Below are 25,435 nucleotides of genomic sequence, written 5' to 3'. Positions count from 1 at the left end.
CGTGATTTACTTTGGTTTTCTGTGAGACAAAAAAAGTTATTAATTTATAAAGATACAAAGAGTATATGATGAAGTACTTGTGTTGTCGGAAATCATCACGGCAAGAGCCTTTACAGCCTAGTCCACGTAAAATCCTTAACTATCCTTTATGTTGCAATAGTACTCTGTTAAGGTGAATGTCAGCAGCACAACCCCATATTTCTATATAATAGCTAAGATGGGGATAGATTGACCCATAATATATAGTTTTAAGCATGTGGATGGGAACCATTTTGGACAGTTGGCTAAGAAGATACAGCCCATTTCTGACTTTTTTACATACAGCGTTAATGTGACTTATCCACCGGAGGTTTGAGTCCAGATGGACCCCTAGAAATTTACACTTGTTTGCTTCCTCTGCCACTATTCCCCATGCCTCATTTACTCATGAGTGGTGTGAGCTGCCAGTTGTAAGTATTAGCATCTGGGATTTATTTACATGGATCTTTAATCCTTGTGCATGAAAATATGAACTTAATTCTAGTATCCCATTACTTGCTGAGAATTTCAGTTCCTCACAATCTTTGCCATGAAATAAAACTGAGGTGTCAGCATAATTTACAATCTGTGAGTCATTGGGGTGTACAACGTCATTAATATGTGCTAAAAAGAGGAAAGGTCCAAGCATTGAGTGTAGAGGGACTCCTTGTGTCACTGTTTCACTTGTGGATTTAAAGGTTAAGATCTTATTGTCAACCTGATGTGTAAGTTTGGTACACTGTTTCCAATACACCTGATAGGTGGACAGAAGTTTCATTGATGCATCACTGATATTGTACGCCCATAGTTTTTTAAGAGAGGCTCACAGTTTACTGAGTCAAAAGCTTTGCTGTGTGGATACTGCGTTCTATATTACTATGTACTTCATTGAAGAAACTGGTAACAGCAGTGATCGTGCTTAGGTCTTTCCTAAACCCATGCTGCGATTTGGTAAGCATTTTGTGTGAAATGAATTTCACTTCTTGGTTGCATTAAGTTGACAGTCATATCCACTTATGCTATCCTGCAGAACAATACCTGCTGAAACATCCACCTTGTAACTTGCTCATTCTGGTGTCAATAATATTATGTTGTAAGTGAACCTATGATTATAAAAGGCACCATGAAACCTGTGCACACTGCCAAAAGCTATATTCAAAACAGAAAGGAGCTGATTACTTTCAGCAAAAGCTGACAACTTTAGCTGCATTACAGACATATGGCAATAGAAGGAAACGACCCAACCACACAGGTATATGAAAGGAAAACAATAACCTACACATACAGATGAGTAACTCATTTATTAGACATATACATATTTATCTTGCAAAATTCTGCAAATTGCACAGTGTCAAAAATGATAACAAATAATCCTATATTGCTTCGTAATCTTGTTACATTGGGTTCTGGGACATCAAAAGCCCATATGAACATTATGCCTGCTTTATTAATGATTCAGCAGGAACTCATTCTGGTCAAACAATGGCCAGAAAAAAAACTACTCTCAAAGTAGTCATGTGATACAAAATGTTTCATTACTTCCATGTATGTCAAATAACTGGTACTCAGTATGCTCATCACAGACAGCAATAAAGATCTGATCAGTTTGCAACACTAACAAAAAGGCTGTCCACAAGTTCTGTAATGATAGTGTCCCATTCCTCTCACAAGTCACTGGAAGGGTTCTATGCAACACCAACTGCCAGTCAGGCTTCACTGCCTGGAGACAGTGGCCGTGTGTGTGTGTGTGTGTGTGTGTGTGTGTGTGTGTGTGTGTGTGTGTGTGTGTTCTACTTCGGAAGAAGGGCTTCACCCATAAGCTTAAATATTTTAACAGTCTTTTTCATTATGCCTGTCTATGACTCAACATCTCCTCTGAAAGGTGACTAACAGACTAACAATCTATTCTATCCATATTGTTGTTATTCCATCCTCAACTTTCCACTGTTTGATCATGTCTTTCTTAAATTTTTCTGTCCCATTTTTAAACTAACTACTCATCAAAACATTATTTTAATTAATGGCAGTGGTTTCAACTGTCATGTATTATCATACAAATATTTTAAAAAAAATTAAATTGACGTACATATTTTTCTCTTACTAGCTAAAAGAATAACCATCAAAATAAACACAGAATACTCATCTCTATCTAATCCTTTTTGTTACAATGCCTAACTCCTTACTTGTCTCTCCTTTTTAGTCCCACCACTCCTTCAAGAAGTAAAAACACCCAGATTGAGCAACTCCGGTATCCATTACCACGCTAGACGGTTTTTTGGAGCCCTGTACAAGCAACAACATGCAGATGCATTTGTGCAAAGATAATGACAGATTTAGATATCTTATTGCTGCAGAATTATGATAATACAGCATATTTGGTCAACAAACAATGCTGCTCCCTTGAAAAGTGTTCCTGCATTGTGACAATGAATTGCTTTAATAAATAATATGATTATCAGATGACCATGTAATATCATTGAGTGTAGGAGTAAAGTATTTCTAGGAATAAGAAACAAAATTCTCTTTCTAACTTATTTATGGCTACTTACAAGTCACCATTTGTCTTCCACAATATTAAAAATACCTCCAGGTCAAGGCCCACCACCTACAAAACTTTGTATGGGTGCCCTTGTTCTCATCAGCCAGACTTCACCAAATGCTTGTGTCATTCACAGTTGAGGGTGTTGAAACAATAATGTAACTGTTAATATCATTTATTACCAAAAACATTACAAAGACATTGTATTACTCACAGTTCACATATATACAGAGTAATATATCTGGACAGTATATGTACCAATGATTTTTGGTACTACTTTATTATCACAGACATTAATATAAACTACTACAATAATAAGAAAAACAAATGGTATGCAATTTTCAGTGATGTTCAAAAATGTTTCAGTCTTATCATCAACGTGAGGATATCATTTAGTGAGCTATAAAAAGTAGTATTTCCCTAGGTAAAAAAAATGAAAATACTGGCAAACAAAAGGAACATTATTTTCATTTTGATTTACTACACATCCAGGAGACACAAATATGAAAAAAAAAAATCCACTCTTCTGATATTTTCTGTGCTAGCATATTTTCTCAAATGGATTCTTAACATAAAAACATAAATATGGTAAATAGTAAGTCAGTGAAAACACTTGTTTGATAAAGTTGCTAATGAATTACTATGAAAATAGCTGATACTGCAAGTCTTGTGTGCCGAGCAACCCAGATGCGTTACTTTGGTCACGTTACTTTATGATAGCTACAGAATGAAAATAAATAATTTTATTCATGTATTTACAACAATAAATTTACCTTTTCATGAACATGGATTGGTAGGAAAAATGTCAGTTATAACTAAAAGATACCTTCCTCAAGGATAATTAAATAGTATCCCCTCAATCTCAAAAACACTTTAAATTTTTCTATCGCTGTTGACTTACTACATTTAGAAAAGAGGTCTTCAAATCACGTTTTAAAAGAATGGTTACACAACAGCCTGTCAAGCATTCAATATCGAGACATGATTGAATAAAGGATAAAACAGTTTGCTAATTATGGCCACCACAGTCAGGTCTTTAACCTGAGAAACATAACTCTGAGGCAAATTATTCAATAGAACTTGGCTTAGTACAATCGCAGATTATAAAAACACTTCAAATTGTGTTACCATAACAAGTTTCCCTAAAATGCAACTTAGGTACAAAGCAGCTTCAGAATAATAATTCAAATGACATTCTCTCTATAAATATGAAGTTTTCTAGAAAATTATCCTTGGAACAAAAGCATAACACCAAGCAGTCTCTGAGGTCAAGTTAAACACATTTACTTGAGTACGGAAATTGAGATAGGATCAATAACACATTGTAATCGAAATTACTTGCCAACATAGTGTGGGTGCCCTCAGTTGGAATATAATCTATTAAGGACATGAAAAAAAGGCAAGTATAACAAAAAAAAAAAAAAAAAAAAAAAAACAATCTTTATCATACAAAATTCTTGTTCACATAAAGTGAAACAGTCAAAACAGAAAAGGGACATTAAAAAATGAGATGTGTATGAACATTATTGTTAATCATTATAATTTTACACTGCAAACCTTGCATTAATGGCATTACCATCTTCAAAACTATTATAGGAAATGGGGCAGGAGGAGTTAGATATAATTAAGCTATAAAATTATCAGAACATTTCTGTTGTAGTTGCTGTTCTCCTACTCAACAATTAATTATTATATTTAATTTGTCAATGTGTATAATATAAAAGCAAACAGCACAATTCCCACACCAATAACTGAAGGGAATGCAAATGGTGTGCAACAGTACCAATGATATATATGGATTGGGAACATAATTAAAGCTATGAAATAAAATGACGTTACTATCAACACAGAACTGAAGAGAGCTTATTTAGAGTCATAATGAATGCTACTATACACAAGACTGACTGACAAACGTCTCTGAACAATGTAACAGCCATAGTGACTGTATTGCGGAATGTAACGGAAGTATTGTCGCCTTATTGCCTCACAGCCATTTCCTTAGCGGAATAACAGAGGTCTTGTAAGTTTGTATAGGCTACAGTAGACAGTGGAGGACTATCATGAAGACTAGTTTACACCTCTACTTCCAGACTTTGATAACTCCATCACGAGACCCAGTAAGCAGGAAACACTGTGATGCCTGACACATGGCCACTTCACTAATCCAATCATGATGGCCTGCCTGAGGCTGGTCAGGGCCCGGGCGGGGCGCCTCTTCATTACTGCGCTGTCTCTGGACTCCCGCAGACTGTGATCGTGGCTTCTGCACCTCTTGCACTACATTGGTTCCATCCACTAACCGTGACCTGAAAAAAAAAAAGAGAGAGAGGGAGTTTTTGCACATCTCATTAGATAAAGTGTGTTTACTCCAGGAGAATATTGCTCTAGCTATCTTTTAAATATGCAGAAATATTTAATGCAGTTGAATGAAGTAGTGTTCTTAATAAACAGTTTGGGGCCACAAACACTATGCATGAAATATGAAAGGAGAGGACAAACTGGGATCTACACTGGAGTCCTAAATTAAAGCAACAAATGGAAATGTTGCAAGCTGCACTTATTTTGCCACAAAACCATATAAACAGGTGATAGTATAGCAGAAACACTATAAAGAATACAGGACGTAAACAACTGCAACATGCACAATGGTAGCCAAAAACATTCTTCATTTTTTTGTGACTTAATGGATTTGCACACACACATTCCGACAACTGATTAATGTGCTCAGTATGGGATGTGAACACCTCCGGCAGCAATACAGGTCTGACAGTGATGGAGCCTGCCACAAATGATGTCATCAATCTCTTATTGAGGCAATAATGCCCATTATTCTTGCAGAGCAGTGCACAAGTCTTGGAGAGTGGTTGGTGGATGCTGAAGTGAAACATCCTGCATTCTGGACATACTCTATAGGATTCAAATCAGGAGAGTGAACAGGCCACACCATGTGTGCATTACCTTCCATTTCCAAGAAAACATAAACCACCTGTGCTCTATGAGATCGAGCATCAGTGTCCATCAATAAGAAGTCTGGGCCCACAGCATCTCGCAACAACTGCACATGATGTTCCAAGATCTCGTCACGATACCTGATAGCAGTTAAACCTTGCTAATTCACCTGTACTATTTCATGATGAGGTATTCAAGTGTTCAACATAATCGCTGCCCACAGAATTACAGATCCTTCTTGATATCGGTCTCTTTCCATAATTTTTGGGTCCTGAACTCGTATTCCACAACGTTTGGGTCCTGAAATCGTATTCCACATTCCCTCCAGATGCAAATCCGTGGCGAATCACTCTCCATACTAAATCGAGATTCATCTGTGAAAAGAACATTGGCCCACTGTTCAACCGTCTGGTAGCTTGTTGACGACTCCACTCTAGACGTTTTCTCCAGTGAAGACGTGTCAGAGGTACACATACAGCAGTCTCTGACAATAAAGGCCGCTCTGCCAAACCCTTCTGTGCACAGTTTGCCTCAATACGACATGTTTGGGAGTGCACTTTCACTTTAGGCAATTTTTCACATTTTCAAAACCAGCTTTTTTGTACACTTCATTGGTGTTTTTTCCACATCAACTACCTTTTGTAATACTTCATTAGATAAATAGTACTGTATTTTCATATGTTCCAGCACAGTGTCTTTGTTCATTCATTTGTTTTCTTTGTATGTTGTCATCCCGCAAGTGAAATTTTTTCCCATAATAATGTGTGATACATGTTAATTAGGCAGAGAGAGAGAGAGAGAGAGAGAGAGAGAGAGAGAGAGATGTTCAGTGGAGATGTGAATTGAAGGAGTAGGTGAGAGAAGTGGTTCAAGACTTTCTTCCTTCTTTCTTTTCGTCTCTCTCTCTCTCTCTCTCTCTTTTCTTTCCTTCTTTCTTTGTTTTTGGAGGCAAAGAATGGTCATGCAAACACACATATTACTTTTAATTCTTTTAATCAACTTGCCATGATCCATTTTCATTAACTGTTCATAGCACGTCAGTCTCTGTTCATGGATTGCATTTGTAATCTTGTGCATATTCACACATACACTAGTGTCCAAAATTAAAGCAACAAACCACTATTCCTCCCACCTGTGTCTAATTCCTAACATAATCATACAAACTGTCAGCAGGTGTCCGTTCAGTCACTGTCTGCATGAAAGATAGCATTCCAGTCAACGATGATGTCAGGGCACCTGCAAAATGGGGTAGTGTTTGCCGGGTAGTCCCACATCCACTATTGCTGTGTACACAGTCACAGAAGGTGCATTATGGCACAGGGAAGATGCCTACCAGACTCTCTGTGATGTAGGGCCAGAGGAAGAATGGAAGCAGAACAGTTGGAAACTAATGTGGCCCAATGGCTTAATGTGAATTGTTCTATTGTTTCTCAAATGTGGCGACAGGTTATAGAGACCAAAACTGTATCCCAAAAACCAGGGCAGAACCGACCACATGTGACATTAGAAAGAGGCTGTAAGGGTACGATGGTACCACCTTAGTACTGCACGGCAGCTGCCTGACTACAACTGGACTGTTTGGAGTCCCTCTAGAAGGCAAACGAAAGACCACTGCTTGAGGCACCTGAAGAAAACCACTAGTTCAGTTGCACAATTACTGCATCCAAAACAGGATTGTCAATTCATCTACAAACCTGGACACATTCTATCAAGTGGAGCCATAGTAACATTATTAATAGAATGGACGAAGAAAATAAGTGAGCAAGTGAAAAGTTTGTGAGAAGAGAGGACTGGTTAGAAAATTAGAAAACATTTACTCCATAATCAGTGCTGACAAGCAAGTGCACGCATGCAAGTGTGCATGTGCATGCGCATGCACCTGCGCACGCACGCGCGCACACACACACACACACACACACACACACACACACACACACACACACACACACACACGTATAATTTTTTCTGCTAACCAACAAAATATATTCCTCTTTTGCTTGAAAGATTTTTATTCAGGCTGACTATCAGTCAATATGACACCCAGAAGAACAAATCCGATTATGTCACAATACTCTCAGTTTGCATGATCATATATAGATGTAAGTTTAAGGAACAATGTTACATGTATTTCAACTCTGCTCCTCTAAGATACTATACTATATTAAGATAATGTTCCAAAACTCATGTGGTATTGTGGTAAATCAGACTGTACACTAATCTCCTGGGTTACATAACAAACTTTGTTCCATTTTCTTATGTGAGGATATGAAGCACTGACATTAGTGTGTTAAACTATGCAGTTCTTTTATTATTGGAGAAGAGCACATTATATCCCAGAACCAAGTTTTACATTTTGCCTTTTTTTGACAACTTTAGTGGATTAAAAACAGCATTACAATCTACCTGTAGCATTATAGTTATTATTCCATAGGAGGAGTGCAAACTGATACAGAAAAATGTATCATTGTCACAGAAATGAACTTTAATTAGGTAATACAATGAACAACAAGAACTACTACTACAATAACAACAGTACATATACATACACCTTAGCCAAGTAAGTATTTGCTGCCCAATTAGGACAGCACTGTGCAGCAGTTTGACAGTGAGATTGCTGTGGAAGCTGTGAACATACACTGTATTTGGAATGTTATAATGTCTACATACAAAAAATCTTGTACTTACTTATAACAGACTGTAGATGGTGTTACGGAATCATTAGCAGCTGGTATAGCAAGATATGATTCATTAGGGGACTCTAAGTCCCAGAATCTGACTCTCATATCTGTTCCTCCAGTAATTACAAATGGTGATCGGTCTACACATCCAGCATACATAGCACAAACACTGTTCTGGTGAACCTGTTGTTATTAAAATAAAAAAGAAAGAGTAAAAACTTTGAAACACACACACACACACACACACACACACACACACACACACACACAAATTGTCAGAAACTACTTAAATGTAAAATATAGAGAACACTGAGACATAAAGAAATGCAAACTAAAATATATACACCAAAGCAACTGCATTACTTCAGAGAATATGCTAGAGTAAGGTGAACATAAAAAAAAAACCTGAATGGAGCTCTGAAAAACAGAGCAGAAGCAGTACACCCAGACAGTCAGATGCCAGCATGATCTCGGCGAGTGGCCACAGTCTGGTACTGTAGACTGCTTGCGCTCATTTGTATCACACCTAGTTGCTATTCAGTATTGAACCCTGCTCTGGGCTTGGACATTCTGGCTTACATTCTTGATGTTTGTTCATTACTCCACTCATGTCAATGCTGGTTTTGTTCATAGTGATTACGGTGTTCTGCATCTTGTGTCTCAGCAGCAGCAACAACCACCACAGCAGTTGGAGGGCACTACTGTGCTACCAACGACATACACTCCCCCCACCCCTTCAACGAGGTTTCAGAGAGCTGAGATGTCTACTTCCAACATCTTTACTTGCATTGTCATCTGCGTGATATTTCTACTGAGTGGAAATGCGATTTACTATTGTCTTCCGGTAGTCATTTATATTAAGTGGTGCAGAAACTATAGCCACTCTCAGAACATAATGACTTGTCTTTCAGTGCTTTCTGTGCTATGTTAACCAAAACTACAGTCAGCAGACATACCTTGCTGCTTCTGGAATTCAGTTTAATCAGTGTCACAAACATAGACAATCACACTCTGCTTGGGCAGCTGACTTGTGGGCTCTTGCAGGCAAGTGCAGTTTTACGTGCCAGAACTGTTACATTTCGTTAAGTGGAATTGTTGATTTGGGATGAGATTGGTGTCTTGTCCCTAACAGAGAGGTCACTGCTAAAGCTTTGGCCAAGTCAAATTCTAGTCTTGGTGAAATGCTTAAAATTGCTAAGTCTTCTGATGTTGCTTTGGCAACTCATCATGCTTTTCCAAATGAAATTCACATTTCTCAGGTTGTAAGTGAAGGTCATTTGATGATTCATCCTCTGATTCTAAATCTCATCACAGTTGCCAGGCATCTGGAACACTAGTAAGTATGTTGCCGATTCTGGTCCTGCCCTTAGAGTTGGGTGACCTCCTTTGTAATGTTAACTAGGCAGGTCATAAACGGCCCCCCTCCAGAATCGCATCATCAGTCAAACACATCACAGATGTTACAGTCTTGTCCTGAGTATGGCAGCAGGCACACCAGATGCTGATGCCTGCACCATGCTGCAGGGTGCTGAGCTTGTGGTAAGAGTGGTGACCTGGTTGTCATGTGTCAATAGGCAGCTCGTTGGACACATACAGTGCTGCATCAGGACGGCAACACCATTCCATCATGACTTCACCATTGGCAGTTTCCCCTGCTGGCATCAAAGCTAACCTTGAATTTGATATAACTTGGCCAGGCCATGGAATTCCTTAATCAACAAGGACACATGTTACCCCAGTGCCATTTCTCTCCTCAGAAAATTGTAACTGGCAGCTAAGTACAAACATGATGAACAAGTGCTAACCTTTTTAGCAGTGCACTCCCTGACTGCTACTAACATTTTTGGTGTACACACCTTTACTGGTTTTGGGTTCACAGTACCGGACCAAGTTAATTTAGTGCCACTAATGGTGCATTTTTCTGATCTTGATGCACTGTGCATGATGTATAAGGATATATTTGATAAAAACACTCAGGTGTGCATGTAACTTTACATCTCAGATTCCTCTGAAGGCTTCGATAGTGCCTAAGTTTTGTAGCACTCACCTGCTTCAATTTGTGGTTCATGAGGCTCTTCAGGCATAAATTACACAGGTTCAGGACCAAGGCATTATTTCCTCAGTTTCCACCAGTCAAGGGCAACTCCTGTGGTGGTCATTAAGCACCCAATGGTTCATTATGTATTTATGGTGATTTTAAGTCCACTGTTAACACACTGTCAAACATTGATCGCTAACACTGCCTCACCTAGAAAAGTTGTTGTCTAAGCTAGCTTGGGAGCCAATATTTTCCAAAACCGTTTTACAGTATGCTTACTTCCAGCTGCAGCTTGATGAGACTACATGTCAGTTGCTAGTTTAAATATGCCATTTAGCTTGTTTGTGCACAATTGCGCACTACCTGGGTTTGTGAGTGCACCCACTATTTTTCAAAAGCATTTAGAACAACTGATTCAAGGAATTCCATACTGTGTTAATTATCTGGATGATATTGTCATGGGCCTGACCCATGCAGAACACTACTAGAATTTTGAATCCCTCTTTAAATGGCTCCAGCAAAATGGTTTACACTGTCAGTTGAAGAAGTGCAGTTTCTTTGCCACCAGTGTCAAACACCTGGGGCACATTCATAGTCACAAATGTATCCCACCCATGCACAAACACGATGATATGATTATCAATATGTCAGCGCCCACTAACGTTAAACAGTTGCAGGAGTTTCTGGGCAAAATCATGTACTATTCAAAGTTCAATCCCCAAGTTGAACAGATCGTGCACCCATTAAATCAGCTGCGCAAGAAAGGTGTCAAATCTGTGTGGTTGGTTGCCTGTCAGCAGCCTTTTCAATGCCTTATGGATGGTCTTAAGGCAGCTCTGTGTCTGATCCAATATATGCCGTGTCTGCCACTAACACTGGTGAGAGACATGGCCCCAGTATGGCATTGTGGCAGTTTTATCTCACAAGTTGTCAGATGGTTCAGAGTGTCAACTGCCTTCACCTCCAAAATGTTAAATTTTGCACAGTTAACTACTTCTAAATTGGGAAAGAGGCATTAACAATTTTCTATGGTGTCAAAAAGTTTCATACGTATTTGTATGATAGCAAATTTCACTTACTGACTGATCAACAAGCCTTTGGATTTTCTTGTTTGGGCAGTAGTCTAATCTTCCAGATAAGATGGTGCAGTGTCTGTAATTCTAGGCTCTGTTTTTAAGCTTGTATCATTACAATGTCAATTTTTGGCCCACTGCCTAACAGACCATGGCAGACGCCCTTGTCCCACCTCCCTCTTGGCCTGATGCAGAATTTGATCACTATGAGACTGTTTGTTTTGCATAGAATCAACAGCTACAAACAACTTTGGTTGAATTACCGCTGACAGCACGTGAGGTAGCTGTGATGGCTTTCCACGACCCCATCCTTTGCAAGGATTTACCAACGGTTCATAAGTGGTGTACAAAGCACGTTTTCTGACAAGCCAACACTGTTTTTTGTAATTTTGTGCTGCACTACTGGCTCTGTGCCTCGCAGGGTGTCTTGACACTGGCCATGGAAGGCTCCGACTGCCGGGTTTTCATTCCACACCCTCTGTGTCCAGCATTCTTCAGTTCTTTCACACGTCACACTGGGGAACGAAATGCCTGAAGGCATTAGCTCAGTGGCAAGTCTACTGGCCCAGCATCTATGTCAACACTGCAGATGATGCCACTCCAGCCATGCCTGCTCCCTCAATCAGGATCCCTAGCACAAACATTTTTTCCGATGGCCCCACCCTAACCACTCATGGGAGAGGGTGGACATCGATTTTGCTGGGCCATTTCAGGGAACTGTGTGGCTGTTAGTGGTGGATGCCCTTTCCAATTTCCTATATGATGTGTGCATGTTGTCCACTACCTCCCATGCCACCACCCCTACCCGAGCAGATTTTCGCCATTGAGGCTGCATCTTGTGCTCTGGTATCAGACACTGGGCTCCAATTTACGATCAGTTCAAGGGCTACTGTTGCCGCAACAGCATCAAGCATCTGACCACCACCCCTTTCACACCACCTCCAATGTGCAGGCTGAATGCATGGTCCATACTTCAAGACTTAGATGCAGAAGGCCTTGTACAGCTTCCTCATGATGTATTGGTCCACACCCACCAGTGGAATTAGTCCAGCTGAAATTCTACCACACTGGAGCCATCACACCCTGTTAGACCTCCTGTGTCCCATACAATGTGCCCATTCTGCTTACCAGTCTGCCTACAAGAAAGGTGTCTTTGTCTGGACTCGCATGTTCAGCCAGCATCTGGGGTATACTGAAGGTATCATCCTTGCCCACATGTGCCAACAGCAGTATAACACTGTGGCCAGGACCATTCATTTGCTCCACCGCTACCAGCTCCATCTTTGACTGCCATTGCAATTGGTGTCCCCATCTTTGCCTCCTCTTTTGCCTCACACACCACAAACGAGATACCTCCAGCCAGGTTTCCCACCCCTCTCTTATCCCTTCCATGCCATAGTATGACCTCTGCTCTTGTACCCCCACCAGCACATGGGCAAGAGATCACAGTTTTAGAATCTAAGGAGACTGGACCACTCCCTCCGCTCCAGCTGTGCCCCTTCTCAAGAAGAAGGAATTTAATATCCCCGTTATCCAACATTATCGATGACAGGGCAAAGGTGTTCCAGCAAGACTGAGTCAGGCATCATCAGAGGTACCACCACAAGGTCACACAGTCTCACCAAATAGCAATCTGAATCTAGGCACACAACACAGCTTAGTGTCACACTCTGCAACATGCCTAGTTGTATCAAAAGCTACTACTCAGTATTCGACCCTGCTCTGTACTTGGATATTCTGGCTTACATCGTTTGTGTTTCTTCATTGCTCCACTCACAAAAACACTGGCTTTGTCCGCAGATCACAAGTGCCTTTTAGGCACATATACTTCAAACTTGTACTCTTAATATCAGGCCAACAGATTTTTTTCTGGGCGGGAACATTAAGGACACAATGTAATTAAACTGTAAAATATTCTGGACCAATGTATGTTGATTGAAGCTTTTCAGGCACCAATAGTCCAGTACATTACTGTAAACCTCTAGGCACATTGTCATTGTGATATGAAATCACCATAGCATTTCAAGCTGATTTACAGAATAAAAAATCTATTTTATTTATGACTGTCTAACTGCACAATGATCATTAACTATTGGTTGCATTTTTACCTAATGAATAACGCAACAAGCTCTTTTTCAAGTGTTGTTCCTATTACAGCATGAACAGCTATTGCTAATGACAATTATCATTTTCTATGTGGTACACTATTCTACAGAATGAACATTACAGAATATAAGTTTATATTTAGTCACTAGCCATAAACCAATGTGCCATACATATGAGTTGACATCCTTGTTATCATGAATGGTGAACCAGCATATTTGTCACTTCAGACTATTATACTGATTGTAGTTTCGACTGTGTCACTGAAACAGTTCCATTGCCCCTCAGATAAGATGCTTGTGCGCAAAAACTAAAGAAGTTACAACAGTCTGCATAAATCAATGCTAACGTCACACATAATACCTTATAACAATTAACAGAATGCAGGTGGTTATAGCCACAGTCACAAACCAGTGTCAGATGACAGCAGATGTGGTAGTTGTTACCAATGATCACCCTTCACCAAGGGATCGAGCACTTTAGAGGTTACAACAGATTTTAATTACATCTAATTACACAAATTTTCCAGAACTCAAAATCATCCACACATATACTATATTTTATGGACTATAAGATGCTATGGACTATAAGACACAACTTAATTTTTAAGCATTTTTTTTAAAAACCTCATTTTTACCATTTTTATTATTAGATTGCAAAGCAAGACTGAAAAAAATTCTTAGTTTATACAACCGTGCTGCCCTTTAAAATCCCTGAAAATCCTTATCTGAACTTTCTTGTTGTTCTCCTCCTCCTCCTCCTCCTCCTCCTCCCCTCCCCCCCTTCTACCTCTTCAACTTCAACTTCATCATAGTCCTCTTCATATATCAGATGGCCATTGATAGAGTTACTTATGCCACACTTCTTGAAAGATTTAACACTAATGTCTTCTCTCACTCTAGACCACGACTGTTTATTCACTGACACACTCATTTGATTGTATAAGGGGTGTTCAAAAAGAAAAGAGCCTGTGTCTGGAATGTGCAAACCAGTGACAGGAGCTAGCTCTTTATTCGCATGACGTAATGGCCGCTATCTACAGGGGATCTCAAATTGATTCCGTGTTTCTAGATTTCCGGAAAGCTTTTAACACCGTTCCTCACAAGCGACTTCTAATCAAGCTGTGGGCCTATGGGGTATCGTCTCAGTTGTGTGACTGGATTCGTGATTTTCTGTCAGGAAGGTCCCAGTTCGTAGTAATAGATGGCAAATCATCGAGTAAAACTGAAGTGATATCAGGTGTTCCCCAGGGAAGCGTCCTGGGACCTCTGCTGTTCCTGATCTATATAAATGACCTGGGTGACAATCTGAGCAGCACTTTTAGGTTGTTCGCAGATGATGCTGTAATTTACCATCTAGTAAGGTCATCTGAAGACCAGTATCAGTTGCAAAGCGATTTAGAAAAGATTGCTGTATGGTGTGGCAGGTGGCAGTTGATGCTAAATAACGAAAAGTGTGAGGTGATCCAAATGAGTTCCAAAAGAAATCCGTTGGAATTCGATTACTCGATAAATAGTACAATTCTCAAGGCTGTCAATTCAACTCAGTACCTGGGTGTTAAAATTACGAACAACTTCAGTTGGAAAGACCACATAGATAATATTTTGGGGAAGGCGAGCCAAAGGTTGCGTTTCATTGGCAGGACACTTAGAAGATGCAACAAGTCCACTTAAGAGACAGCTTACACTACACTCGTTCGTCCTCTGTTAGAATATCGCTGCGCGGTGTGGGATCCTTACCAGGTGGGATTGACGGAGGACATCGAAAGGGTGCAAAAAAAGGGCAGCTCGTTTTGTGTTATCACGTAATAGGGGAGAGAGTGTGGCAGATATGATACGCGAGTTGGGATGGAGGTCATTATAGCAAAGACGATTTTTGTGGCGGTGAGATCTATTTACAAAATTTCAGTCACCAACTTTCTCTTCCGAATGTGAAAATATTTTGTTGAGCCCAACCTACATAGGTAGGAATGATCATCAAAATAAAATAAGAGAAATCAGAGCTCGAACAGAAAGGTTTAGGTGTTCGGTTTTCCAGTGCGCTGTTCGGGAGTGGAATGGTAGAGAGATAGTATGATTGTGGTTCGATGAACCCTCTGCCAAGCACTTAAATGTGAATTGTAGAGTAGTCATGTAGATGTAGATGTAGATGTAGATGTAATATCATGGTATGTGTAAAGAGGTGTGGTTCCGACCAGAGCAACGAAGTTCACTGCCTGTTACTAGAAGGCACGCATGCATGTCACGTGACTACACAGAGCTAGCAGCAGCATTCATCAATCATCCAACACTCCCAGTTGCATTGCAAACAGTGACATGGAGGCGTCAACACAAGAGCAAAGAGGTGGTGTTCATTTTCTGACAGCAGAAGGAGTAGGAGAAACGGACATTCATCGATGAATGACACAAATATATGGTGAACACTGCATGTCCCTTGCAAGGGTCAAGGTGTGGCACAAGTGTTTGGGCAGGTGTCGTTAGCCGATGACACATGGTTTGGAGCACCACACTGCATTACAGATGACATCGTCCCACTGGTGGATGCACTCATTACCCAGGACCGCCGAGTGACAGTGAAAGCCGTAGCCGCCGTGGTCGGATTGAGAGTCAGAAGTGTTCACACCATCATAAAGGAACGACTGCACTTGCGCAAAGTGTGTGCCCTATTGGTGCCGCACAGTCTTTAACCACACCAGGAAGCATGTTGAATGGCCCACTGTCTTGCTCATCTGCAGTGCTACGCTCGGGAAGAGAATGCGTTCCTGGCACGAGTAGTGGCTGGAGATGAGTCATGGTGTCATAACTTCAAACCAGAATCAAAACGGCAAAGTCTTCAGCTGTAGCATCCAGAGTCACCACCACCAAAAAAAGCCAAAGCCATCCACATGAGTGCAGGAAACGTTATGTTGACATTCTTCTTTGACCAAGATGGCCCCCTTCTGATTCACTTCCTGTGGCATGGGACAACAGCGAATGCCCAGCATTACTCGCAAGCCTTGACCACCCTTGACTAAGCAATCAAATCAAAATGACCAGGCAATCTCACCTGTGGGGTCATTTTGCTCCACGAAAATACAAAGCCTCATATGGCCAACACAGTCGCAGCACTCCTGCAGAAATTCAAATGGGAGGTTCTCGGCCACCCTCCATACAGTCCGAACCTCTCTCCCTGTGATTATGCCATTTTTGGTCCCCTTAAAAAGGCTCAACCCCCCCATGAACCATGGACCTTGCCGTTGGTGGGGAGGCTTGCGTGCCTCAGCGATACAGATAGCCGTACCGTAGGTACAACCACAACGGAGGGGTATCTGTTGAGAGGCCAGACAAACGTGTGGTTCCTGAAGAGGGGCAGCAGCCTTTTCAGTAGTCGCAAGGGCAACAGTCTAGATGATTGACTGATCTGGCCTTGTAACAATAACCAAAACGGCCTTGCTGTGCTGGTACTGCGAACGGCTGAAAGCAAGGGGAAACTACGGCCGTAATTTTTCCCGAGAGCATGCAGCTTTACTGTATGATTAAATGATGATGGCGTCCTCTTGGGTAAAATATTCCGGAGGTAAAATAGTCCCCCATTCGGATCTCCGGGCGGGGACTACTCAAGAGGATGTCGTTATCAGGAGAAAGAAAACTGGCGTTCTACGGATCGGAGCGTGGAATGTCAGATCCCTTAATCGGGCAGGTAGGTTAGAAAATTTAAAAAGGGAAATGGATAGGTTAAAGTTAGATATTGTGGGAATTAGTGAAGTTCGGTGGCAGGAGGAACAAGACTTTTGGTCAGGTGACTACAGGGTTATAAACACAAAGTCAAATACGGGTAATGCAGGAGTAGGTTTAATAATGAATAGGAAAATAGGAATGCGGGTAAGCTACTACAAACAGCATAGTGAACGCATTATTGTGGCCAAGATAGATACGAAGCCCACACCTACTACAGTAGTACAAGTTTATATGCCAACTAGCTCTGCAGATGACGAAGAAATTGAAGAAATGTATGATGAAATAAAAGAAATTATTCAGATAGTGAAGGGAGACGAAAATTTAATAGTCATGGGTGACTGGAATTCGAGTGTAGGAAAAGGGAGAGAAGGAAACGTAGTAGGTGAATATGGATTGGGGCTAAGAAATGAAAGAGGAAGCCGCCTGATAGAATTTTGCACAGAGCACAACTTAATCATAGCTAACACTTGGTTTAAGAATCATGATAGAAGGTTGTATACATGGAAGAACCCTGGAGATACTAAAAGGTATCAGATAGATTATATAATGGTAAGACAGAGATTTAGGAACCAGGTTTTAAATTGTAAGATATTTCCAGGGGCAGATGTGGACTCTGACCACAATCTATTGGTTATGACCTGTAGATTAAAACTGAAGAAACTGCAAAAAGGTGGGAATTTAAGGAGATGGGACCTGGATAAACTGAAAGAACCAGAAGTTGTACAGAGTTTCAGGGAGAGCATAAGGGAACAATTGAAAGGAATGGGGGAAAGAAATACAGTAGAAGAAGAATGGGTAGATCTGAGGGACGAAGTAGTGAAGGCAGCAGACGATCAAGTAGGTAAAAAGAAGAGGGTTAGTAGAAATCCTTGGGTAACAGAAGAAATATTGAATTTAATTGATGAAAGGAGGAAATATAAAAATGCAGTAAATGAAGCAGGCAAAAAGGAATACAAACGTCTCAAAAATGAGATCGACAGGAAGTGCAAAATGGCTAAGCAGGGATGGCTAGAGGACAAATGTAAGGATGTAGAGGCTTATCTCACTAGGGGTAAGATAGATACTGCCTACAGGAAAATTAAAGAGACCTTTGGAGACAAGAGAACCACTTGTATGAACATCAAGAGCTCAGATGGAAACCCAGTTCTAAGCAAAGAAGGGAAAGCAGAAAGATGGAAGGAGTATATAGAGAGTCTATACAAGGGTGATGCACTTGAGGACAATATTATGGAAATGGAAGAGGATGTAGATGAAGATGAAATGGGAGATACGATACTGCGTGAAGAGTTTGACAGAGCACTGAAGGACCTCAGTCGAAACAAGGCCCCGGGAGTAGACAACATTCCATTGGAACTACTGACGGCCTTGGGAGAGCCAGTCCTGACAAAACTCTACCATCTGGTGAGCAAGATGTATGAAACAGGCGAAATACCCTCAGACTTCAAGAAGAATATAATAATTCCAATCCCAAAGAAAGCAGGTGTTGACAGATGTGAAAATTACCGAACAATCAGTTTAATAAGCCACAGCTGCAAAGTACTAACACGAATTCTTTACAGACGAATGGAAAAACTAGTAGAAGCCGACCTCGGTGAAGATCAGTTTGGATTCCGTAGAAATACTGGAACACGTGAGGCAATACTGACCTTACGACTTATCTTAGAAGAAAGATTAAGGAAAGGCAAACCTACGTTTCTAGCATTTGTAGACTTAGAGAAAGCTTTTGACAATGTTGACTGGAATACTCTCTTTCAAATTCTAAAAGTGGCAGGGGTAAAATACAGGGAGCGAAAGGCTATTTACAACTTGTACAGAAACCAGACGGCAGTTATAAGAGTTGAGGGACATGAAAGAGAAGCAGTGGTTGGGAAGGGAGTGAGACAGGGTTGTAGCCTCTCCCCGATGTTATTCAATCTCTATATTGAGCAAGCAGTAAAGGAAACAAAAGAAAAATTTGGAGTAGGTATTAAAATCCATGGAGAAGAAATAAAAACTTTGAGGTTCGCCGATGACATTGTAATTCTGTCAGAGACAGCAAAGGACTTGGAAGAGCAGTTGAATGGAATGGATGGTGTCTTGAAGGGAGGATATAAGATGAACATCAACAAAAGCAAAACGAGGATAATGGAATGTAGTCGAGTTAAGTCGGGTGATGCTGAGGGTATTAGATTAGGAAATGAGACACTTAAAGTAGTAAAGGAGTTTTGCTATTTGGGGAGCAAAATAACTGATGATGGACGAAGTAGAGAGGATATAAAATGTAGACTGGCAATGGCAAGGAAAGCGTTTCTGAAGAAGAGAAATTTGTTAACATCGAGTATAGGTTTAAGTGTCAGGAAGTTATTTCTGAAAGTATTTGTATGGAGTGTAGCCATGTATGGAAGTGAAACATGGACGGTAAATAGTTTGGACAAGAAGAGAATAGAAGCTTTTGAAATGTGGTGCTACAGAAGAATGTTGAAGATTAGATGGGTAGATCACATAACTAATGAGGAAGTATTGAATAGGATTGGGGAGAAGAGAAGTTTGTGGCACAACTTGACCAGAAGAAGGGATCGGTTGGTAGGACATGTTCTGAGGCATCAAGGGATCACCAATTTAGTATTGGAGGGCAGCGTGGAGGGTAAAAATCATAGGGGGAGACCAAGAGATGAATACACTAAGCAGATTCATAAGGATGTATGTTGCAGTAGGTACTGGGAGATGAAGAAGCTTGCACAGGATAGAGTAGCATGGAGAGCTGCATCAAACCAGTCTCAGGACTGAAGACCACAACAACAACAACAAAAAGGCTCAGAGGGGCAAACAATTCACCTTGGACAAGGATGCCCAGCTGTATGTGCAGAACTGGTTAACATCGCAGTCCCGGGAATTTTATGAGACAGCCATTCACCACCTTGTGTCACAGTGGGACAAGTGTCTCAACAGCCAGGGTCAATACTTCTAACATACAGGCACTGGTTTCTGTAATTATGCCTCCGACTCGTTTCTTTTTGAACGCCCCTTATAGGTTGTTTTAAAGCTCCCCCTCTGAGGGAATTCATGTTGGGTTTTTCCATTGTCCATTTGTTCCATTCCTCTCTCACATACACCTTAAGTGGTTTATTTACCGAGACATCAAGAGTTTGCAATTGTGAAGTAAGTACTCCCAGGACAACAGTAAGCTCTGTATTTCCCTGCCTCAATTTCTCTTTCACAGAATTTTTCAAATGACTACTAAACTGATCCAGCACAAGACGAGAAATCGTCTTCAAGAAAGCACCTTTCCTTTCTCCCACCCACTGTTAATCCACAATTTCATACTAGCCTCATCCATCCAGTCCTTGCCATGAACGTGAACAACAACACCGGGCAGTATTTCAGAATGTCTTGGAATTGTTTTGCGCTAGAAAATGATCACTGGATTAAGTTTAGTACTGTCAGTACACACTGTTAGAATTAATACAAAAAATGATTCAAACACACGCTCATAACCTACTGCTACAGATGAATTTAAGAGACTTTAAAGGTGAAGTTGCCTGGTACTACAGGTTTATGAAGTGTCATGGACTTAGCATATGAACTAAAACCAAAATATCTCAGAAAATGCCACAAGAATATGAAGAGAAAATATTATCCTTCCATCACAAAAGCAAACAAGTGTGTAATAGTGAATATGGAACAACAGTGTAGCACATTTTTTTCATGTCCACTTGTTTTTACAGTTACAGTTTTAGCACCTTTGGCAACAGTTCTGTTACTCAAATGTCAGAGGAGTTTTGTCCATATTCACTATTTGGCTTAGTTCCACACTGGCTTTCTTTCGATGCTGAATAACAAAGAGGTAGAAAGATAACATTTTCTCTTCATATTCTTGTAGCATTTTCTGAGATATTTTGGTTTTGGTTCGCATACTAAGTCCATGATATTCATAAACCTGTAGCACCAACAAATTTCACCCTTACAGCCTCTTAAATTTCACTGTAGCATAAGCTTACGAGCGTTTATTTGTATCATTTTTGTATTAATTCCAATCCCATTTTGATGGTGTCCTTGAATCCATTTCAGTACGTCGTCTTCTGGTTTTGGCCATTTTGCATTCAGTCCTCTTATTTCCACATTTAGTCTTCCCTTTTTTTTCAGTTTTTTACTAGCCCACTAACTGCAAAAGCTTTTTTCTGTTGGAGGTGGGCAAAAATACCACTCAGTTGCTCTATTTCCATGTTCTTCTGCATATGCTACTACTTTCAATTTATAGCCCACATCATATGAATACCCTTTATTTTTTTCCATTACGAAACTAGCTACTGACAAAAATATTGTAATTTTACTGATAACACAAATCACTTTCACTTTCGATTCCAGTTTGCTGGCACTGTAGACAGCAATGGTACATCATAGGCTAGACAGAGTTCTGTATTTGTGATGGCGGGGCAGGAGGAAGACAGTGTTAGCAAGCTCGTGAATCCCTGCAACTCATGTTCGTTGCATTGGTGCACTGCTGCTGCAAGTCAAATCCATTGTTGCCAGATACAGATAGATTTCGCGTGGTATCGAATATATGGCCATTTTTAATGGCAATTTTAAATCAAACACTGGATATTTTTATATTAATTTTGAGTATAGGACGCACACAAATTTTGGAGGCAATTTCAAAAAAGTGTGTCTTATAGTCCGCAAAATACATTACATAGTACGAATGCAGCATCACATAGCATAGCCATAAGATGTAACACATGTTTAAACTCAAAATGCATTTTATAATTAATTCAGCAATTATTCATTTTAGCTGATAGTAGAGATGCATGTCATTTGAATAAGATGTAACCCATGTAGACGAAAGGATGCAGGTTTTAAGGGAGAGGGTAAGGAGTCATTCCAATCCCGGGAGCGGAAAGACTTACCTTAGGGGGAAAAAAGGACAGGTATACACTCGGACACACACACATATCCATCCACACATACACAGACACAAGCAGACATTTGTAAAGGCAAAGAGTTTGGGCAGACATGTCAGTCGAGGCGGAAGTACAGAGGCAAAGATGTTATTGAAAGACAGGTGAGGTATGAGAGGCGGCAAATTGAAATTAGTGGAGATTGAGGCCTGGCAGATAACAAGAAGAGAGGACATACTGAAGGGCAAGTTCCCATCTCCAGAGTTCTGACAGGTTGGTGTTAGTGGGAAGTATCCAGATAACCCGGATGGTGTAACACTGTGCCAAGATGTGCTGGCCGTGCACCAAAGCATGTTTAGCCACAGGGTGATCCTCATTACCAACAAACACTGTCTGCCTGTGTCCATTCATGCGAATGGACAGTTTGTTGCTGGTCATTCCCACATAGAAAGCTTCACAGTGTAGGCAGGCCAGTTGGTAAATCACGTGGGTGCTTTCACACGTGGCTCTGCCTTTGATTGTGTACACCTTCCGGGTTACAGGACTGGAGTAGGTGGTGGTGGGAGGGTGCATGGGACAGGTTTTACACCGGGGGTGGTTACAAGGGTAGGAGCCAGAGGGTAGGGAAGGTGGTTTGGGGATTTCATAGGGATGAACTAAGAGGTTACGAAGGTTAGGTGGATGGCGGAAAGACACTCTTGGTGGAGTGGGGAGGATTTCATGAAGGATGGATCTCATTTCAGGGCAGGATTTGAGGAAGTCGTATCCCCGCTGGAGAGCCACATTCAGAGTCTGATCCAGTCCCGGAAAGTATCCTGTCACAAGTGGGGCACTTTTGGGGTTCTTCTGTGGGAGGATTATGTGTGAGATTGGAAAATGACCAGCGAGAAGAGAAGGGGTGCATCTCTCAATGCTCCTTTCAACAAGTTAACTGCAAACTTAATTTACTGTAAATTTAATTGGCGAGTCATTTTACTGAAAGCTGGAGCTGTGTTTGCTGTGCTTGCATATAAGAGGGAGCAATGGGGTGCTGGAGGTCTTTCACAGTTCATCACTTGACAGGGAAGGATCTTGTGTTTATGTATTACTTAGATGACAGTTGTCGATCAGCAACTTGGCCATGCTGCTTTCGATCTCTAACATTTGGCAGATGTTAACCTCTGGACATCAGCTCGGAACATACAATGGAACCACACAGACTGCTCTGTCATCTCTGATTTTCTTCATAGTTATAGGATTTGAAGAACAGTTCTCAGACATCAGTTTCTTAAAGCAGTATGGTGCAGTCCTCAAACAAACTCAAAAATATTGACGCTGAAGATTAGAAGATTTTTTTATTGTTGTTGAGTATCAAACAATTGTATATTTGTAATGAATTTATTGGCTGTTCAGTACATAGCATAATTGCACTGTAAACAACAAGTTTCTGGTTCAGTTCTAGTCAATAGCAATTTTTTTTTCTTTAATATCATATTAATTCACAAATAGAAAAGTTAATTAAGAACAATAGAAAAGTTAATTAAGAACAAGGTTGAACCATAATTTTTAATACAAATATCATCATCTTATATTTAATTACTGATCATTTGAAAACAAATTAAAATCTGATACAGATGTGGCAAATGCTTTTTTTGTTAAATGAAAATAATTATATGCATCAATATTACTGTACAGTTTCTATAAATGAAAAGTAATTAACCGATTGTCTATTTGATGTTTCAGATTTTTCTATGAAATTTACTTTGTTATGAATTTTCATATTTCCATGTGAACAGTAATTAAAAATAAGAAATGTTATTTTTATTTAAAGTTTATGAGTCCATATTTGTTTATAAACACTGCTAGATGTTAACACATGTGGAATTCAAAGAAGTACAAAAGAAAAGTGCGATTAACAAGATATGAACCAGCAGTTTCATTTTTACAATCTGATTATGCTACACACTAAACTACTGAAAAATTCATTACTAATAGACATTTCTTTAATACTTAACAATACTCAGAAATATTGTAATATTCAAAGGCAGTTTTTTTCAGGTTTGGGGATTGTGTCATATTGCCTCATGAAATTGGAGTCTGGGCACTGGCCTTCAAATCATATACTTTAACTTTTTGCAAGTGAATGACTCCTTCACATTTATGCATCAATCAGACAATAGTAGTTTTCAAGGATCTGTTAGCACTTGTTCACAAACATGCAAGCTTCAACCAATTTACAATATTTGATGTTTTTAGATAGTGTTCCACAAGTATCTATTATTTGAAATATTGTGAGGCCACCATTCATGGGTTTTATTTCTATGAATGAATAAATGACTGCATTTTAATTTTATTTATGTATTTTGTCTTGACTACTGTCACTGCTCACATTCATAAAATTATTATTTAATTTTAAAATGTGGCTGACAAATCCGACCACTTGTAAAACATGTTAATTCAGTTAGAACAGCCAAAAGATACATATGTAGTAGTTATCAACCCATCCCAGAGATAATTCTGGGTCATTCAGTTGCCCAACCTGCTTTAACTGATATCAGGTTGCTCTCTAGCAAACATGGCAGGGATGGGGACTTCACAGGGGTCTTGGGTTTGTATAGGGGCATGAGAGTGTGACAGCATACAGTGCAATAAGCAGAAGTTAGGAGAGGTTCATATATCAAATAATTAGTGAACTTTTGATGAGTCCCTCATGGTACTTAAAACTTACAAGTCCAGCACATAGGGCCTACAAGAAATGTTGCTGTTCAGTACTTAGATATGTTGTTGTTGTTGTTGTTGTTGTTGTGGTCTTCAGTCCAGAGACTGGTTTGATGCAGCTGTCCATGCTACTCTATCCTGTGCAAGCTTGATCATCTCCCTGTATCTACTGCAACCTACATCCTTCTGAATTTGCTTAGTGTAACTCGTCCTACCAACCAATCCCTTGTTCTAGTCAAGTTGAGCCACAAATTTCTCTTCTCCCCAATTCTATTCAATACCCCCTCATTAGTTATGTGATCTATCCATCTAATTTTCAGCATTCTTCTGCAGCACCACATTTCGAAAGCTTCTATTCTCTTCTTGTCCAAGCTATTTATTGTCCATGTTTCACTTCCATACATGGCTACACTCCATGAAAATACTTTCAGAAATGACTTCCTGACACTTAAATCTATACTCAGTGTTAACAAATTTCTCTTCTTCAGTAACGCTTTCCTTGCCATTGCAAGTCTACATTTTATATCCTCTCTACTTCAACTATCATCAGTTATTTTGCTCCCCAAATAGAAAAACTCATCTACTACTTTAAGTGTCTTATTTCCTAATCTAATTCCCTTAGCATCACCCGACTTAATTTGACTACATTCCATTATCCTCGTTTTGCTTTTGTTGATGTTCATCTTATATCCTCCTTTCAAGACACTGTCCATTCCATTCAACTGCTCTTACAGACCCTTTGCTGTCTTT

General features: G+C 40.1%; 1 protein-coding gene across 1 annotated transcript in view; it reads right to left on the bottom strand.

The window, feature by feature from the left end:
- Positions 1-2,716: 2,716 nt before the first annotated feature.
- Positions 2,717-25,435, bottom strand: part of LOC124606719 (phosphoinositide 3-kinase regulatory subunit 4) — a 200,258-nt gene continuing 177,539 nt past the window's right edge. Inside the window, exons 27-28 of the mRNA XM_047138749.1 lie at positions 8,192-8,367; positions 2,717-4,863 (exon numbers count right to left, since the gene is read on the bottom strand). Coding sequence (XP_046994705.1) covers positions 4,638-4,863; positions 8,192-8,367 — 402 coding nt within the window. The 3' untranslated portion in view covers positions 2,717-4,637. The remainder of the gene's footprint in view (positions 4,864-8,191; positions 8,368-25,435) is intronic.

The sequence above is a fragment of the Schistocerca americana genome, chromosome 3 (assembly GCF_021461395.2).
Source record: "Schistocerca americana isolate TAMUIC-IGC-003095 chromosome 3, iqSchAmer2.1, whole genome shotgun sequence".
Classification (NCBI taxonomy): Eukaryota; Metazoa; Arthropoda; class Insecta; order Orthoptera; family Acrididae; genus Schistocerca; species Schistocerca americana.
Note: the sequence above shows the minus strand (reverse complement) of the source record. Positions and strands in the feature narration are given on the sequence as shown.